Source organism: Aedes aegypti, chromosome 3 (assembly GCF_002204515.2).
Source record: "Aedes aegypti strain LVP_AGWG chromosome 3, AaegL5.0 Primary Assembly, whole genome shotgun sequence".
NCBI lineage: Eukaryota > Metazoa > Arthropoda > Insecta > Diptera > Culicidae > Aedes > Aedes aegypti.
The window spans coordinates 125116950-125136863 of record NC_035109.1 but is presented as its reverse complement, the minus strand read 5'-3'; the positions used below and the strand labels follow the sequence as shown (position 1 = coordinate 125136863).

General features: G+C 37.3%; 1 protein-coding gene across 14 annotated transcripts in view; it reads left to right on the top strand.

Moving 5' to 3' along the window:
- LOC5575778 (TLD domain-containing protein 2) overlaps window positions 1-19914 on the top strand; it is a 635746-nt gene that overhangs the window by 417190 nt on the left and 198642 nt on the right. For 13 of the 14 annotated variants that reach the window (XM_021850058.1, XM_021850048.1, XM_021850052.1 and 10 more), the window contains one exon: window positions 6714-6782. The exons of the other annotated variant lie outside the window; for it this stretch is intronic. In XM_021850058.1, coding sequence (XP_021705750.1) covers window positions 6714-6782 — 69 coding nt within the window. The remainder of the gene's footprint in view (window positions 1-6713; window positions 6783-19914) is intronic. 14 annotated transcript variants of the gene reach the window in all.

The window sequence follows — 19914 nt, the reverse complement described above, 5'->3', positions numbered from 1 at the left end:
TTGTTCTAAGGTTTGATTTTTAAATTCGGTTCCTTGATCTGACCTCAATTCAAGGAAATTTCCGTACACTAATATGAAATGATCGACTAATGCCTTGGCAATGACATTAGCTTCTTTGCTTGCCGTTGGTATTAAAACAACATACTTCGTTAAATCACATTGGATTGTAACTATGTATCTATTTTTGTTATTACTTAATGGAAGTGGTCCAACTGTATCAATTGAAATCACTTCAAATGGTGTGGAAGGTGTTGTGGTAACTATCATATTTTCTTTAGTATGTTTAGTAATTTTATTTTTTTTACATAATTCACAGGATTTTACGAACTGTGATATGCAACCTTTCATATCCTTCCATTTATATTTTTCTCTTATTTTGAGATAAAGTCTATGTTGTCCAATATGACCTCCTAATGGGGTCTCATGGTTAATTCTAATTATTTCATGTATTTCATTTTTATCCGTTATGAATTTTGGCGGATTGTAAATTATTATTTGCACGTGTCTAACTTTTTCATTTGTTATTTTTTTGAAAATATTTATAGGCCATAACTTGAAAAGTTCATTATCCGAAGATAAAGCAATCTTTTTAATTTTCATCGTAAGTAATAATTTCTCTAATTTCAGAAGAGCAAACTCAAGTGTTTGACTTCCGTTTGTTATAAACTGTTGTTGCACTGATGCAACATGTTTTTTACTGTTCTTTGAAAAAATTATCATTTCAAGAACATTGTTATCATAACTAATTCTTAACTTATGCAATTTGTTGGTAATGCTTGGATTTTCAGTTACGTAAGTAGAGAGGTGATCAGGCTCTTTACTAACAGTAACCTTTGGTGTTTCTGCGGGTGTTGTAGTTTGATTTTGTTCTCGGGTCATTGCTCTTGTATTAACCTTCAAAATATTTATTTTTTTCAATTCTTCAGACGTTGTGACAATACGTGACAGTGCGTCTGCGATTACATTCGCTTTGCCTTGTATGTATTCTACGACAAAATCAAATTCTTCTAAGTCTAAACGCATATTTGTGAGTTTCGAGTTTGGATTTTTCATTCCAAACAGGAATACTAACGGTCTATGGTCTGTTCTTACAACGAACTTTTTTCCATACAAATAAGGTTTAAAGTAGTTAATAGCCCAATGTATCGCTGTTAACTCTTTCAGAATTACTGGTTTATTTTTTTCTCCTTTCGTAAAGGTTTTACTTGCGAAAGCTATCGGTAGCTCGCTATTTTCAAATTGTTGAGACAGTACTGCTCCACAAGCAATGTCTGAAGCATCTGTCGTCAAGATAAATTGTTTATTAAAATCAGGATATTGAAGAATCATTGGTGACATTAAATAATTGCGTAATGATTCGAATGAATATTGACATCCATCCGTCCACATAAATTTTGAATTTTTCTTAAGTAAATTATTCAAAGGACTAGCAATTTTTGCAAAGTTTGGAACAAATTTCCTGTAGTAATTGCAGAAAGCTACAAATCGTCTAACATCATCCGCATTGGATGGAACTGGATAATTTTTAATTGTATCAAATTTAGAAGGATCAGGTAATATTCCTTTATCAGTTATTTTGTGACCTAGATAAGTCACTTCTGATTGAAAAAATTTACATTTACTTAGATTGAGTTTTAAATTATAGTGTCTCAATCTGTCAAAAACTTGTGTAAGATTCATTAGATGGTGGTTTACTGAACAACCAATCACAATGATGTCATCAATATAAATAAAAGCTAATTCGGGTGTCAATCCAGCCATGGCGATTGTCATCATACGCTGGAAACTATTTGGACTTATATTTAATCCAAATGGTAAACGCGTAAAATGATAATGTCCAGACTGTGTTGAAAACGCTGTGAATTTTCTTGAGTTCTCATCTAGTGGGATTTGATGAAAACCAGACATCAAGTCCAACGTGGAAAAATATTTAGCTCTTCCCAATTGATCCAAAATAGTATCAATCCTGGGGAGAGGAAATTTATCAGCAAGGATTTTTTTGTTAAGCTGTCGAAAATCGACAACTAAACGCCATTTCTTGTCATTAGTATCCGATTTTTTCGGTACCAACAAAATTGGAGAATTGTATGGGGATACTGAGTGTTCGATAATGTTTTCACCCAGCATCTTATCCACTTGTCTCTGAATTTCATTGGTTTGGGCATGTAAGTTTTTGTAATTCGGAATATATATCGGACAGTTGTCCTGCAGAGGAATTTCCTGAGTATAAAAATTGTTAAAGGTTAAAACATCATCAGGTAAACTAAAAATGTCGTGATATTCTGCAATGAGGTTCTGTAAACCTTTTACTGCATCTAAAGGTATTCCAATAGTTTTAATTTGATTCAGAATGTCTTGCTGACGATTCTTCTTATTTTTAATACTACTATTAATTTTCATTATATGGTAATTATAGAGTGGTTCCATTATAGGTTGGAATCGTGAATACAATATATGTACAGGATTTTCTGTAGTGTTGATAAATTTAACATAAGGGTTATTAGATGATATGATAGTATTTCCACAGAAAACGCCTGGCAATATTTCCTGTGAATGCACAACCATATCGTATGTATATGGAATATTTATAATTCGCCTAATGACTTCACTTCTTTTCGGTAAAATAAAGCCATTGTTTAAGTTGTCTTGAATTGGTATAGTTATTTCTTCATTATTTACATTAAACTTAAGTAACCAAGACTCATAATCAATTATGCATCTATGGGAACTTAAGAAATCGCGGCCTAAAATGCCGTCTGTCATAATAGGGAATTCATCATTTACAAGGTGGAATTTATGCTTGATGCACAGTCCTCCTTCAAAATATAGGTCAGTTTCTGCTGACGCGATGGTTTCAACCGTGTCATCAGTGATACCTGTTAACTTGATCTTCTCCGTTATATTTATTAGATAGCTGGGGTGTATTTTGCTACGTTTGAAAATAGATATGTCTGCTCCACAATCTATTATGAATGTGTTTGTAGTGTTTGTCATCTGAACATTGACCGATATGAAATTGGACGCGTTCAGATTCATCGTGAGTACGGGAACAGACCTGTTGTTCCTAAAAAATGATTTGGAACTTGTTGAGGTTGTTGGTGTTGCCTTTGCGGTGGCATCATGTTACTTGGCACCATACTTACCGGTTGAGGCAATGCACCGTTTGGCGCAAATTGACTGGAAAGCATTGAACCATCTACCTCATTCATATGATATAATCGTCTATTACCGGAATGGTTCCAGTTTTGTTGTCTTGGATGTTGATGATTGGTATTTTGGTAATTGTATCTTAAAAATCTGTTTGATGATTGTTGAGGAAAATTTGGTGTGGTTTGACGCGTATTATTACGTGTGAAACCTCTAAAATTACCTCTAGAGTTGTTGCCATTGTTGCGATTTTGATAATTTGATTGATAACTTGGCTTATTTTGAGGAAATTTCTTTCTCATCTGTAACATTGACACAGATGGTTCGTTGTTAAAATTCTCGTTTTCCACAACGATATTCAATGCCTCAGAAAGCGAATCAAATTTTCCAACTTTCAAAAGCATTTTTGTTTCCTGCTTCTGTGATGCGATAATCAAGGATTGAATGGCAGCCTTGTTTGCTAATTTTTTGCTACTTCATTAGGTACTTCTTCTCTAATGTAAGCTTGTTTCAATTTATCTGCTAGTATGTCTACTTCCTTGGTAAACCCAGAAGTTTCTTGGCCTTTTTTTGGTTTAATATTTTTCAAGTTAGCGAGAGCTAATTCTGAACTGCTTTTGTCAGTGCAGTCAGCAGAAATTTTATCCACAATTTCTTGGTAATTAGCCGGAACGCCAGTAAACAAATCTCTGGCCTTACCAGTCAACCTAGTCAAAATGAGCTGAATGGCAGGGGCTTGCTGATCTGCTGGCACTATAGTTTGCACCAATCTGATAGCATCAATAAATGATTTTACACCTCCTGGATTTCCATCGTAAGAGGGAATCAGTGATGCTAATTCAGATGCTGTTTTTATGTTCAATGCCATTTTAACTTTTTTTGAAATCTTGATCAGTCTAATATTGAATATTATTGCGTAACTAAGTGATTTTAATGATATTGGTTTTGAATATTTCTTAAGTTTTGTTTCTAGTATATAAATTATTTCATCATAATCAAGACGTGCTGCTTTTATAAAGAAATCAACATGTCTATTATCTAAAACATCTTCATATTTCAAAAGAGTTTGTACGACTTTATTGTATATGGTTTTAGTTAAAAGAATTTTATCCTTTAGAGTACTTTTAAGGTATCTTCTAAAAGGAGATTTTTTTAAGTTTTAAGTTTAAGTTTAAGTATGTAGTTTTCCAATTAAATTTTGTATTTCTAATTCAATTCCACTCATTGAAAACTTTTAAAGTTGATCATAAGGTTAATTGCATAATAAAAAAAAATAAAATTTTTCTTTTATAGTTTTTCGCTCAGGGGCAACCATGTGATTGGATCGTCTCCTGGCAAATTTTCAATTCTTGCTATCAATTCTTCCCACGTACGGGGGGTTGTGTTTCTTTCAAAAGGTGCAAATGGTTCTGGACCATTACCCTTTTCAACTTCATTTAAAAATTTGAGAAAATCTTCCCATTCAATGTCATCCATTTTAAATTTTTAATTATAATTCATATAGTTAAGAAAAATATCAATACCAAATGAAATTTACTAATAAAGGCATAAACTTTCATTTATGTTCACCATATAAATCATAACATATTATTTCTTAATGGGGAATATTCATTCTTCTGTTATTTTCCAATATAATTATAAAAGTAGATTTACAATGCACAATTCACATATGAAAATTATTAATTAATGTTAGTAATCAATTACGGATTTGATACGCTCACCAATAGTTGTCTTCCTACGGGTAATTCTGCTCATCGCCATGTTCCTGGCTCTGGCACGATCGTTGCACCTCGGTCACTGCTGCTGCTTGTTGATGTTGTTCTAACTGTACGTTCTCATCTTCGTAGGGGCAGCTCCATGTTGCCGGTTTGCCCTTTGTTGGGGCGGCTCCAAGTTGCCGGTTCGCCCGTGGATAATTAATTTTCGTTTTCAATTCACTGCACCGCGGGATTTTCTTGTGTCACGCGATTCTGATTTTCCGCACAATTTGAAGATTATTTTGTTCACTTACAAGAATTACACTTATTTGAAGATTATTTTGTACACTTACTCGTTACAATTGTTCAGTTTATTTTTATCGAATGATTTAAAATGTTTATTTTTATTCACTGCACTTGATTTCTTATTCAAACTTTTTCCAGTACAGCAATACTCTTAGCTGCTTTGAGTGCATTTTTTCGAGTGTTCTTCTTTATTATGTTGTAAACCATTATCACTGTTTGGATACCAACCATCACCAAAATTAGCCACAACTTTAATGCATTTTCCTCATGGAACTGTTGATGGTTTTCTAGGAGATTAGTTATTTGAACATTTGCGTCGCCTTCGTTGGACGACTTTGATGCGCCTTTTCCCATAATTGAATCTCACTTATCACTTGAATCTCACTAGCACTGTTTGAAAAACTTCCGATTTTTGTTTTGTTTTTTCACTTGTTTGCTTCATGCAAAATCAATCACTAGATCATCTAGTTGGTGATCAATAATAATCCACTTCGGACTCCGAAAGATTCGAAAGTCACCGGTCGCCATTTACCGTATTAATTTTACCGTATTAAATTTTAGACTTGTTGATTGTTCCGTTGTCTACAAGATTATGTTTATTTAGAATCATTTTTACTTACAAGAAGTCTTACAATCATTGAATTGCTTATGTTCTAAAAGTGTTCTAAAAGAGGCGGTACTTGGAGTTAACTTTTGGTATGTAAATATAAGCCAATCAGAATTTAACGCTATGCATTATAAGCGAAAAGAAATATAACCATTGGCCTCTTGCATCGTGAGAACGATGCACTTGGCGTAGGCAAGGAGATCGAATTACGCTATTGCATATATCGATTGTCTGGAATGATCGTTGGCGTCAGAGTGTAGTGACAATGACATGGGTCATTGCCTGAGTTGTAATTTGGAAAAGGTTGGCAATAATTTGGTTTGAATGTTAGCATGATATGAATGCTTGGGAATTGTGAAGTAAGGTTTTTATGATCGTGGGAAGGTTCAGCATTTCAGTTGATGTGAAATTTAGTTTTACTGTTTTATGCTTTTCACACTCTTAAGGATTTGTGAGAGCTAGGAAACGTTCTGTAATTTGATATTCTTTATGAACATCGGAACATGAACATGTTCTAATGCTTGAGATGAATTATTTATGTTTTTTGAATATTAACTTTGTAATGCAAGTCTATCATGCTACAACAGTAAATGAGTTACAGACGTTTGTGTTCCGTTTGCTTGAGTATGAGTTTACTTATTTTACGTTTTATTTTAAATGCCATCGAATATCACAAACCTTCCGTTCTCCTTACTCATGTTTTGTTTTTATTTTCTATTTATTTTCATTTCCCGTCACGTTTATTTTGGATCATCTTCTGTTTTCGTTGCCGAACTGCGTGCCTGCCTGCCTGCTTACCTTGAACCGCCAATCACACGTGCGAACCAATCACCTTCCCACGTACCTGCCTGTAATACCCGCCACCTGCATGGACGTTTTTTGCTCACTCGCACCCGAATCATAATCTCATCGTACGCTCGCAACTTTTGTGTGCGTGTGTGGATTACAACGCCCAGGACCCGCCGAGCTAGTCAAGATGTGATACTGTCCAAAAGTTCGGACAGCCTCAGTCCACCCTATCGAAGGTTAGTTTATTTCCGATATTTCTGTTTACAGCTCCTAACACCCTAGGCTTAAGTCGGACTTCTTACGGGAACGACATCTGGGTATGTTGTTTACGTGCCTATGGCCACGTACCTTACTGACCCATAAAAAATGACAATAAATGTCTCGAACCGAAACAGTTTGAGGGTAGGTGTACTGGTGTTCGTCATCCTAACGAACAATATATTTTTTTAAATCATTCAATAGACTTCTGAATACTGTCAATAATGCAAGCTTTCAATCCATGTTTTGTAGGAAAAAAAAAAATAAGAACTAGTCGCAAACTTGGTTTTTGTATTAAAAATTGAGGTGGTGAATACTGGATCACCTGCATCAGTATTCGCCACGTATTAAATTTAGTTCCTCAATTTACTACCTATATTGATTTCTTATGGAGATGGCGAATTCAGGAACATCATTGCGAAAAAATAAGCAAAGGAGCAGACATCATAAACAAATTTATATGATTCTATTATTTTCCAGCATACCTTCAAAGTTTCTGAGAGTATTGCCACATTCTGTAAAAGGGATGGAAAATACTGATACTATGCTGAACACCGGTACATCTACCCTTTGACTCCCTGTTCCATACACATAAACAGCTCCAAGATTCGACTCACATTAATCGCTTAACGCTCAAGACCAACGGCGGTGACAATCAATCATCTTCTTGGGGAATCGTATAGTGAATCAGTGTCCCATTGGGTTGCTATTCGTCTAAGGGTATGCGATATGTATTTTTTAGGTTAACTTGACTGAACCAAAGAAGATTTTGAAATGTTTCGCAAAACTCGATACGATATCCAAAATATGCGTGGAAGGTTTGAAAAAACACATTTTTGTTTCTTTCACTATATAAGGGGCCATCCATTAATTACGTAAACAGGGTGTCCATTGGGGTGGCTCATAATTTAAATAAGTTTGAAAATCCAATCTCCCTACCATCCTTCCCACATAAATAGAGTTCTGTGAAATTTTTAATTTCAAGCAATATCATAAGAAGAATCGAGCCAATAATTGACCAGTTTCTTGAAAATTCTATTTGAGAGATCCCGAAAAAGATTATTAGTAATTTGCTAATGAGGTTTTTAGTGGGTTCCAGAAAAGTTCTGAGACTGATTTAGCTTGAAACCCTTTGTAGATACGTAGAGGTTGCTGAAAAGCTGAGCCGAAAAAAATGGCAATCATTGGGAGATTTACTGAAATTCTGGATCGATTTATTAAAAATTATGTTTGGCGATTTCTGTGGTTATTGATTATACTGATAATTAATTCCTCTACCGGCAGCTTCATTTTTTACCGCAAGAAAGAAATTCAAATCACGATAACTTTTTTGTTTCTTGGTATTTTTGCACAATTTTTACACAAGTTCTCAAAAAACTCTTCTAGTTTAAGAATCCGTGTCGATATTGATGATTGGTGATCTGGTTTTAAATATATTTCAATGTTCCTTGGGGGACCGACATTTTCCATAAAAAAATGCCATCTAATGATGAGCTATTCTGAAAAAAGCATACAAATTGGTTAAGTATTCTTAGAGATATCTGAAAATTACGATATGAGGTTTTTTGAAGTTTTCAAGATTTTTATTTGGCCAGCGTGGTACCAACAACATAATCGAAAAGTGAATATCCGAACACGATTAAAATTCTGTAGCCTGAGATATTTACATAGGTTATGGTTAGCGTCGGTCCCCAAGGAACTTTGGAATATCTATGGATCCAGATGACCAATGATCAATGTTGACACAGATTACAAAACTAGAAGAGTTTTTTGAGAACTTGTGAAAAAATGGTGCAAAAATACCGAGAAACAAAAAGGTTATCGCGATTTGATTTTTTTTTCTTGCGGTAAAAAATGAAGCTGCCGGTAGAGGGGTTAATGAAGCCTTGTCTGGATTACTTATTTTTTCATATCCAAGATCTATGACAAAGTTTTTATGAGGCTTCTGACAAGATTTTGTATGGATTTCTACAAATGTACAACGAATTATTCCATTTTTTCCAACAAATTTCTTGTTAGATTTTTTATTAATTCATGACAAGATGGATTCTTGAGGGCCCAGATAGCCGTAGCGGTAAACGCTCAGCTATTCAGCATGACCATGCTGAGGGTCGTGGGTTCGAATCCCACTGGTCGAGGATCTTTTCGTAAAGGAAATTTTTCGATTCCCAGGGCATAGAAGTATTTTCGTACCTGCCACACGATATACACATGCAAAAATGGGCAATCGGCATAGAAAGTTCTCAGTTAATAACTGTGGAAGTGCTCATAAGAACACTAATCTGAGAAGCAGGCTTTGTCCCAGTTGGGACGTAACGCCAGAAAGAAGAAGAATGGATTCTAAATACTTAGTTTCTTTTGGACAGATTTTTGTTCAGAACACAAAGCTGAAACTAATTTATATCATTCAAAAATTTATATAAAATCATATACATTTTAAGGCGGTGGAACGTTTTTTTATTTATTTCAACAAAAAAATTATATAGTTTATGAACAGAGTCGTTTATTTATACAAATTACATCACACCAGCACTGCATGATGAATGAAATCGTTCTATTGATGAGTTACCTCGCATAAACAGCTATTTTTTGTGTTCATATGTACATTTCGTTTCGTTCCGTATAATCGTACAAAGTAAGTCGGATCAATGCGTAGTAGCTATCAAATTTATCATGTCACCATAAGATAAGTCCCATGAGAGTACATATTAGTTAGCAATATAATCTGCACACTCGTACTGCATGTTTGTTTATATCATATAAAATGTACACGTATTATCGCTTCCACTTTCGTACGCATAAAGCCTTTTTGCGACATCTTATACGTGAAACATTTCACATATAACCATTGCATAATGCAAATAGTGATTTCATTATAAGTACATTCTGGTTGACTGGGTTTTCCAATTTTGCTGGGATTTAACCTCCTGGGGAATGTGATTCCAATTTGAAGCAATTGTTTTACAAAAAAAAATCTGTATTCTGTCTACATAATACATTAGTTCAGTAAATTTGTATACATGGTTCTTTTTTTATTAGCAGTTTCATGAACTGACTCTCTGGAGAAGATTGTTTGTTCTTGAAGTTTGTTCTATTCTAATCCTTAGCTTATTTGTGTATCTTTTCACTCATTAATTACTAATATTATTACAAAAAATAACGTGAAAAGTATTCAACATTAAATCAGAGAATTAGTTCCTTTATCTGGTTTCTTTTAAACGTTATGCATACAGAGCTCTAAACAGAGCTCTAAAATCAAATTAATCTAAGTTTGTAAAATTTTTCGTGCATGCAAGAATAGTATTAGTTTACTCAATTCACGAAATATCTTGACATGACAATAAATATAACTAGCTGACCCGGCAAACGTTGTTTTTTTTTTATTAGGCTTATAAGGAAACTATTTACAATATCCATATACAAAACATTGAATTTGTAATACACATTCTCTTCTACTTTCTCAGTGAATTTTATTCTTAACAAGCGGCGGAGCCTTTGAGCCATTCAATAGCGGTATTATTGTTCTAATCTGTTGTCTTATTCTGACGCCAGTTCATGACATACAATCACCATTCCATCTTATATACATAGATAGACGGATAATATTTTAAGATCTAGTAAGGACATTGATAGATTTGTCATAAAAATTGAAAGGTACGGTTGTAATTCTTTGAATACTGATAAGTTTCTCGGATATGCCATTGGGAGCATGCTTAGAGTCAAGCAAACGACACCAAACTAGTCAGTAAAAACTTAAAAGTGATTTTGTTTATTAAAATCTAACGAGCAACATGAGTAGTCCTTTCTCAACTGTTGCAGGCCGTTTGCTTTTTTAACTGTGTGTATTTTTTTTGGAATCTTTAGTGGCTGCTTGGGCACGTCAGGAGTTAATCATCAATATTAACCTCCTTTTCCCGAGCAGCCTAGATAGCCGCGTAGTGTCGGTAGCGGTTGTTTCAACTGGCTAAGAATTAACACTACGGATTGCCTGTTCCGGTGGTAAAAGTCCACCTCACAGGTGACCCCTAATTTATGGTGTGATGCGTACCGTGCCTAAGAATGAATGGTTAGGGGGGTCTAAATAAAACCTAACCGCAAACGGAGCCTGTGGGGTACCAGGGCGCCCTCCACAGTATTGAGTCCTTCCTGTGCTACCCGGAGCAATGGTGCAGGTGACCTTGTGTTTCTCCGAGATAATCGGCTGCCCTTCTTCAGTCTCTATCTTGAGGCTTAATAAGGGTGGGATTATGAATATGTTGACATTTAATTTAAATTATCACCTATATGGATTCGCATTATGCGTTTTACACAGTGTATTCTGTGCTCTTTCGCCTTTGGCGACTTTAAATAGATACCGATCTGGTTTTTTCGTTGCTGGTCTTTTTCGTGCTGAGATTGCAAAAAGCTTAATCCTGCCTAGTTTGGGTAGTGGCTACGGTTAGGTTAGCTCAGATCAATCTTCAGCATAAAAGAACAGCAACGATCAATCTTTGCAGACTCATGCAAAATGGTGCAGCCCAAGTGGCGCTAGTTCAAGAACCCTACTTTCGTAGAGGGAACTTCTATCTAGGTAACCTTGTGGACCCAGTTTTTGCTACTTTTAGCAAGCTTGAAATGGCAAACTCGCGCTCCATGCCCCGCGCATGCGTGCTCGTTAATAAAGCAATCGTTGCTACACTCATTTCTGAGTTAACTACCAGAGATGTATGTGCTGTCACAATCGATGTTTCTGTTGGTGACCTCAACAGGAAATACGTCTATTGTTCGGTATATTTACCACATGATGAACCATCCCCAACGGATGACTTCAAACGAGTTGTCGTACACTGCGTAACAAAAGGCCTTCCGCTGATTGTGGGCAGTGATGCCAATGCTCATCACATCATCTGGGGCAGCTCGGATATCAATTTGAGAGGCTCCAGTCTGATGGAATACTTAAGTAGTACAGACCTTGGATTACTTAACATAGGCAATCGCCCAACCTTCATGGTTTCTAATAGAGAAGAAGTGTTAGACATAACGCTCTGCTCGAATAGAATCAGTCACGAGTTGACGAATTGGCATGTATCAGATGAGGAATCATTATCTGATCATCGCTACATCTTCTTTGAACATTCAAATGTAACTGCGCAGACTTTGCGTTTTAGGAATCCCCGGTCAACAAACTGGGAACTCTACATTGAATTGGTTGCGACCAAATTTCATGGATATTCTCCGTCCATTGAAAATCCAAGTGATCTGGATGATGCCGTTGATACTACAACATCCTACATTATGGAAGCTTTTGAAGAAGCATGTCCTCTGCGGTCTGTAAAGACTACAAGAGGGACCCCATGGTGGAATTCCGATCTGACTAGACTCAGGAAACAATGTAGAAGGAGTTGGAACAGACGCCGTTCAGCTGGATCAGAGTCGTTCAAGTCAGCTCGCAAGGCTTACAAGAAGGCTCTTCGTTCTGCTGAACGATCCGGCTGGAAAAACCTTTGTACAAATGTTTCCAGTTTGAGTGAAGTCAGTCGGTTGAACAAAATTCTTGCAAAATCTAAGGATTTCCAAGTGAACGAAATTCGCTTACCTAATGGTGACTTTACTTCTTCCGATGAAGAAGTTTTAGAATGTTTATTCAATACACACTTCCCCGGATGTGTGGACATAGCATCTACGGATGAATCAAATGTCTTTTCATGTAGTTACGAGTCTCTGGCCTCGGCTCGCAGTATCGTAACTACTGAATCGATTCAATGGGCACTTAATAGTTTTGCTCCTTTCAAATCTCCAGGAGCGGATGGGATTTATCCTGTTCTGCTCCAAAAGGGATTTGAGTTTATCAAACATGTTTTGAAAAAGCTACTTGTAAGCAGTTTTGCTACCGGGTACATTCCCAAATCCTGGCGTGATATTACTGTAAAGTTTATCCCAAAAGGAGGACGTGCGTCGTATGAGGAAGCGAAGAGTTTTAGACCAATCAGTCTGACCTCTTTTCTTCTGAAATGTCTGGAACGGATTATCGATCATCACATCCGTGATGTTTATTTGGCAAACATGCCTCTTCATGTGAATCAACATGCTTACCAATCTGGAAAGTCCACTGTGACTCTTTTACACAAAGTTGTATACGATATCGAGAAAGCATTCGCTCAGAAGCAATCGTGCTTGGGTGTTTTCTTGGATATTGAGGGTGCCTTTGATAACGTGTCTTTCGATGCCATATTGGAAGCCGCACGAAACCATGGGCTACCTACAATGATTACCAATTGGATTCATCAAATGCTCAAAAACCGACATCTCTTCTCGACATTGCGTCAATCAGCGATTCGAAAATTGAGTGTTTGCGGATGCCCCCAAGGGGGAGTCTTGTCACCACTTTTGTGGAATCTCGTAGCAGATACGCTATTGAGGCAACTCAATAATTGCGGTTTTCCAACTTATGGATTTGCCGACGACTATCTAGCTCTGATAGTTGGTATGTGCATAAGCACCCTATTCGACCTGATGCAAAGTGCTCTTCAGGTAGTCGAGAGTTGGTGTCGCCAATATGGCCTTTCGGTTAACCCGAATAAAACATCTATTGTTCTTTTTACGGAAAGACGAAACCGCGATGGAATTCGACCTTTACGTCTTTTTGGCACTGAGATTAATGTGACTGATCAAGTAAAGTATGTCGGAGTCATTCTAGATTCCAAACTTTCATGGACACCTCACATTGATTTCAGAGTCAAAAAAGCTTGCATGGCCTTCGGTCAATGCCGGCGAACCTTTGGTAAAACTTGGGGCCTCAAACCCAAATATATCAAATGGATTTACACAACAGTTGTTCGACCAATATTGGCATATGGATGTCTTGTGTGGTGGCAAAAGGGCGAAGTGAGAACAATCCAATCAAAATTGGGCCATCTCCAAAGGATGTGCTTGATGGCGATGTCTGGTGCGTTCTCTACAACTCCCACAGCAGCGCTCGAGGCCCTTTTCGACGTTGCGCCACTACACATATATCTTAAACAAGAAGCACTTTCTTGCTCTTACCGTTTATGGGTACTGGATCTACTGGAGAAAAATCCAGTGAATCGTAGATCTACACACACTTCGTTGTTTCCACTTTTGGTGAATTGGGACAAAATTGTCCTTGCTCCAAGTGATCTCACAATTGCTTGTAACTTTCCTTACAGGACATTTACCACACAATTCCCTTCACGGGAAGAGTGGACGTCTGGCTATTTGGAAAGAAGTATATCAAACAATATAGTATGTTACACTGATGGCTCCCTTCTTGAAGGTAGAGCTGGTGCAGGAGTATATTCTCGTGAGCTAAGGCTGAATCAGTTTTACTCACTTGGTAGAAACTGCACCGTTTTTCAGGCGGAAATATTTGCTCTTATGTGTGGAGTGCAATCAGCACTTCAACAGCGCGTAATGGGTAAAGTCATATACTTCTGTTCAGATAGTCAGGCTGCTATAAAAGCTCTCGCTTCGGCCAACTCAAGGTCGAAGCTTGTTATCGCATGTCGAACTCAAATTGAGGAACTGAATTCAGTCAACTCTGTAAACCTTGTATGGGTACCTGGCCATTCTTCCATCGCTGGAAATGAATTGGCTGATGAGCTAGCTCGCGATGGAGCATCGCATGACTTCATTGGCCCTGAGCCGGCTATTCCAATTTCGAAGTGCTGGGTGAAGCTTCAGATAAACTCTTGGGCGGCAACTCAGCACAAGCAATATTGGAATAGTTTGGAGTCGTGTCGTCAAACAAAATTGTATATTACTGAGCCATCTCCAAAGGTGGCGAAGTATTTAACAAATCTGTCAAAGCAGAATTGCAGTCTCTTGGTCAGAGCGTTGACAGGCCACTGCCGACTCAACTATCACATGGCAAATATTCAGCGTGCTGACTCATTTGTGTGTGATAGTTGTGACTCCGATTATGGAACTTCGTATCACCTGATATGTAACTGTCCAGTTTTTGCGCAAATGCGATTCCAATTACTTGGTAAACACTTATTAAGTGAAACTGAATACAGAAGCCTGAATCTTCAGGACATCCTGTTATTCTTAACCCGCTGTGGTAATGAGCTATAGGCTCTCTTTACGCTCACGCGTTTTGCAGTGCCCTTTTTAGGGCGCTGTTCGAACCCATTGTGGTATGGAGCTACATGCTCTCATTTCGCTTATGCGATCTTCCCTCTTCAAGGGACCCACTCCTATTTCCTCCCATCTTTCCCTTCCCTTTCCTCTCCCATCGGGTAGATGATGAAATAGGCTCAAATATGGCGATGGCACAAATCTCCCAACTGGTGGGGAACGTGCCTTTGGAGCCGGCCTTCTGATACCTGATAGATAGACGGATAATATTTTAAGATCTAGTAAGGACATTGATAGATTTGTCATAAAAATTGAAAGGTACGGTTGTAATTCTTTGAATACTGATAAGTTTCTCGGATATGCCATTGGGAGCATGCTTACTTGTTATTAAGTGTTAAATAAATGGCTGAATACGGTGTCCGTGGTCATGTAATGTGATTCAAAACAGTACATGTATGAAGATTTAACTTTTTACAATATCTCAAAAGAATGTTCAAAACTACTTAACAATTTAAGGGTTCTAGATGTTTTTAAGAAGCCAAAAAAAAACTATAAGATACAAGAACTTTCCATTGTTTTCCCAAAAGATTATAAAGGGCTTCCAAAAGATAACTAAGGCTTCCCAAGAATATCCAAAGGGTTCACAGAGGTTCTTAAGTTTACATAAAAGGTTCTAAGATTTCATGAGGGAGCTCTTTTCAGGCTCTATTTTACAAAATCTTTAAATTAACTTCGACATAGGAACATCGGAAACCTTCTCTTGAAATCTTGATTCTGATAGAACTCTTTTTTTGAAAAGATGGAAAACTTTTGAAAACGCATAATCGTTACCCTTTCTTTGACGTAGTTGGTTAACGCGCCCAGTCTAGCGAATTGGGAGTCGTGGGATCGAAGCCCACCAGAACAATTCCATTATTTTTCACTATTTTACATCTGAATTGACTTTTGTGTAAACGAACTTCATTTTTTTTTTCAAAACACTGTCAACTGGCTTAAGCCGTAATAGAAATGACAACCCTAGTCGCGTTTTGAAAACATCCTTTTAAGTCCTGGAGAACTTCTGAAAATATTGTTGGAATCACTGTGACATTTTTTGAGGCTTCTTTAAAACTTGAAAACCTCGTTTGGAAAGTCAGAAAACTTGTAGGAACAATCTCTTGGTAACTTTTTGGAATCTCTCCAAAATTTCATATACATCACTAAGAGTTTTTAAGAAACCCCCACTAGAAGCAATTGGATCCTCTGGAATTTTCTTGAAAACCTCTGTGAACACTTTGGCAGTCCCTTGGTTTGGGTATTGATGCGCCCTACAAACTTCTTAACCACTCCTGTGAACCACAAGGCCACTCCAAAAAAAACTCTAAAATGCCTCCAGGTTTTCCTGGGATTCTTCAGCAATCGTTTGGAAAAGACATGGACACCGTCTTCAGTCATTTAGCTGCGAAGGCTGTAACTTAACACTAGACAACGGACAATCATGCTCCAATGGTACAGCCGAGAAACATTCCTGAAGAAAAGTTTCAATGGCTGCAGCGGGGATCGAACTATCACCCGATGACACGATGCGCTCTTGACCTCACGACACTAACCGCACGGCGACGAAGCCCATTGCCTGAAAACTCCGAATCCCATGGAAATCATGGGGAATCAAATGGAGATCTTGATGTTTTCAGAAATTCCTTGAGAAAAAATCTCAACCAAAATTTCCCGTATCAGACGTTATAGATTTTCAAATGTGATACAAATCTATGTCATTCGACTCGCTTCTTTTATGTGCATCCAAAAGACGTAAAATCACAAAATATTTAGGAAAAATCAAAAAAAAAAAACAAAAACAAAAGAGGTGAATGAGAAATCTCCAGAGCTTATTCAAAAAACCTCAAGTTAGAATAGTAAACAAACTTACTTTATCGATCCTTATGTGTTTTACAATTCTATACGTTCCGCTCTAAACCAACTCGATTTTTCACTTCTAAATCGTTTAATTTCCCAATATACAAAACGACTTAGGTAAGATTTTCAACTTTCGAAACCTAAGCGGTACTTTCGTTGCTCCGTAGTCTGGAGAGACAAAGTAACTTAACCACAAATCAAAACAAACCACTGCTCGAGTGGATTTTACACTGGTACAAAAACGTCGCAAAACGGCTTATCATTTTGTCATATATTTTTTGGTGAAAATAAGAGAAACCTCCTTGTTATTGAACGCGAACTTATTGTATGTACAATTTAAGCGATGTAGACGGCAAAAAATGGTAAAATGGATTGTGATTGTTCTGAATTGATATTTTCACACCGTATGAAACTTACTTACGTCAATTTGAAAAAGTAATCGAGAAATTTATCCAAAATACCACGATTAACAAGATGGAAGAAGGAGAGGAATATGAAATGAAAATTCGATCTTCCTGTGTTGGTTGTCTAGAAAGCACAAAAAATGTGAACCATCCTATATTTCCCTATTAGACAGCGTTAAATTTTTTTTTTTTGCGTGTCTCAAGGATCAAATTAAGTGTTTAGTAAATTTGGGGTTGCTGGATATGATGTCATTCTCAGAAATGTTCCAGCACGTCATAATGTTGAGCTACAGATCGTCGAAGTTGAATAAAACGCTAGTTTCATTAATGTTTACATGAAATTTATGGTATGGTTTACCATTTTTTAGATATTTAATCCTCCAAACATGCAAGTTTTATTTAGGATATAATATGAATTATATTGCACTATGAAACAAAATCGTCTTTTCCAACATGTTGGCATCCTTCATACAAAATACTTTGTTGTTTTTTCATACGCCAATTACAAAACATTTCCATATCTCAAAAAAAAAAAAATTCGAACATCCAAAGTATTATGAATTTTGTTGACAAATTAGGCAAATTAATCGATAAACAAGATGCTACAATTGCATACAAATTAGCTGAAATCGTAAAATTCTGCATTTTCTACAACGATTATCTCAAAAACTAGACGTGCTATTATATTTTTGAAAACGGTAATGGATTCAGCAATCGCAAATTAGTAATAGGGGTATTTTGGTGATTGAGCCAAACAAGTCTTCAGCAGTGTTATCATTGAGTAATACTGATAAGTGTTATTTCAGCATTTATTTCACGGCAGCATTCTAGATATCGCATCCCCTTGCTGCCGTCGTAAACCAGTGATGGTCACTGACGCGGTGGTTGTTGAAAGACACACGTACCCAAACTCATTATCGGTTTGGCTGAAATGGGAACCCTGCGGGATGTCTACCTTCAAGGGCGCGCAGCAGCTCATGGAACCGTGAGCTCTTATCGACCGGACGAAATCGAACCATTGTGGGTTGTGAGGGGGGAATCTAATCAAACCACAGAGACACCAAGTTGGACACAAAAACAGGGACCGAAGCAAATTGGGTTTGCGAGATAAGAATCGGCCGAATCGCATACGGTGGACAGGGAGGGGGAATATGGCAGGAAGTTGTGGGGTGTACTGCACTGCTCGAACCAGACGGAGGTCGAGTTTTGATAAACTCAAATTGGTGATTTCGAGACTGACGCCGATTCTGGGTCACACGTGATGCATTTGAACATTGTAAATTGATGTACAATAAAGAGGAATTGTGAATTTACGTTCCAACTGGGACTTAAATGTCTATTAAGCTTAAGATGTTCATATGAGTGCATTTTGTCAGCTATCTTAGCCAACCATTGCATGAACTTGTACATTGTTAGGTAAGAACATTGATACACGAGAGTGGTCCATAAGGACGTTTGGCAAAAAGTAGTTTCACACTAGAACAGGTAGAAATTCTTTTTTTTTTATTTTTATTAACGAGATTTTTAGCCCTGGGGACCAACGGCTTTACTTCCCTTCCGAAGGAAGTCGTCACTGAAATTTGTTGTGACTATTTCGGGATGGGATTCGACCCAGGTCCTCGGCGTGAGAGGCGTGTGTTCTAACCACTACATCAGGTCCGTCAATAATAATATTTTTTAAGGCCGTCATTGAAATTTGTACTGGGCATCGATGATTGTGGCTTATTCGTCTCACGATTGCAAATTAATGAAAATCACTTGGTTTTGCACTGACATAGCTGAAAAAGTATCAGTGTACGTAAACGCAAGTAGTGATACTTTTTCTGAATCAATATAACTTATGTTGACTGAGTTTTATCAATTTGAAATTGCGAGCTGCAAAATCAACATGGCTGCCTAAACGAATGACGGGCTACTTAGCCTTAATTCGCAAAAGAAAAATGATCTAAATTCAATTCAAATTCACAGATTGCTCTGTGCTATTGAAAATGTTCCCCAAGTGCCAGCACAAAACCTCAGTGAATCAATCAAACACCTGACCGTTCCATCCCATAGTTAATTGCACCGACTTAAGCGAGACACGTGCCAACGTAGTTTGAAGCACCCGCCATAAATTTGGTCAGCGCCTTTCGATTGCACAATTAACAGGTTTATGGCCTCAAATCCTCCGCGTAAGCGCACAGAGCTCAATCGACTGTTTAATTACTCGTAGGTACCGACCTATTGCGTGAAAATAAAACAAACCTCTTGTGCCAGCCGTCCGTCGTCGGTTGGTTATGTCTCTGACCATGAACCGCAAAAGTTGGACGTGATGGGTAACGGTATTGTTCCAGTGATCGCCGGTGCTTACTTTTAATTAAAATACAAACAATAAGCCATTATCGGGTGCCAATATAACAGTCAACCCCACTCCAGCGCCCCGTATCAGGTGCCGTAGAATGGCATTTCTCCTACCGTTGAACGGTGGTTCGAGCTAGAACAATTGTCGGACAGAACGTCAAACTTTCATAGGGTCAGTGTTTCCTTAGTGGACAGTCCCCTATAGTCGCACTAGTGGCTTTTTACGGCCGTTTTTCTATAAATCTTTTCAAAATATATTTTGATATGAAGGTCAGGAGCTATTAATCTAAGTACCATTGATACACAGCTTGATTTTGTTAGAAAAATGATCGAAATAATTAGTTTTGCTTAAAAATTGAGCTCCCTTGCGCCTATAGTAAACCTATTGTTCCTATAG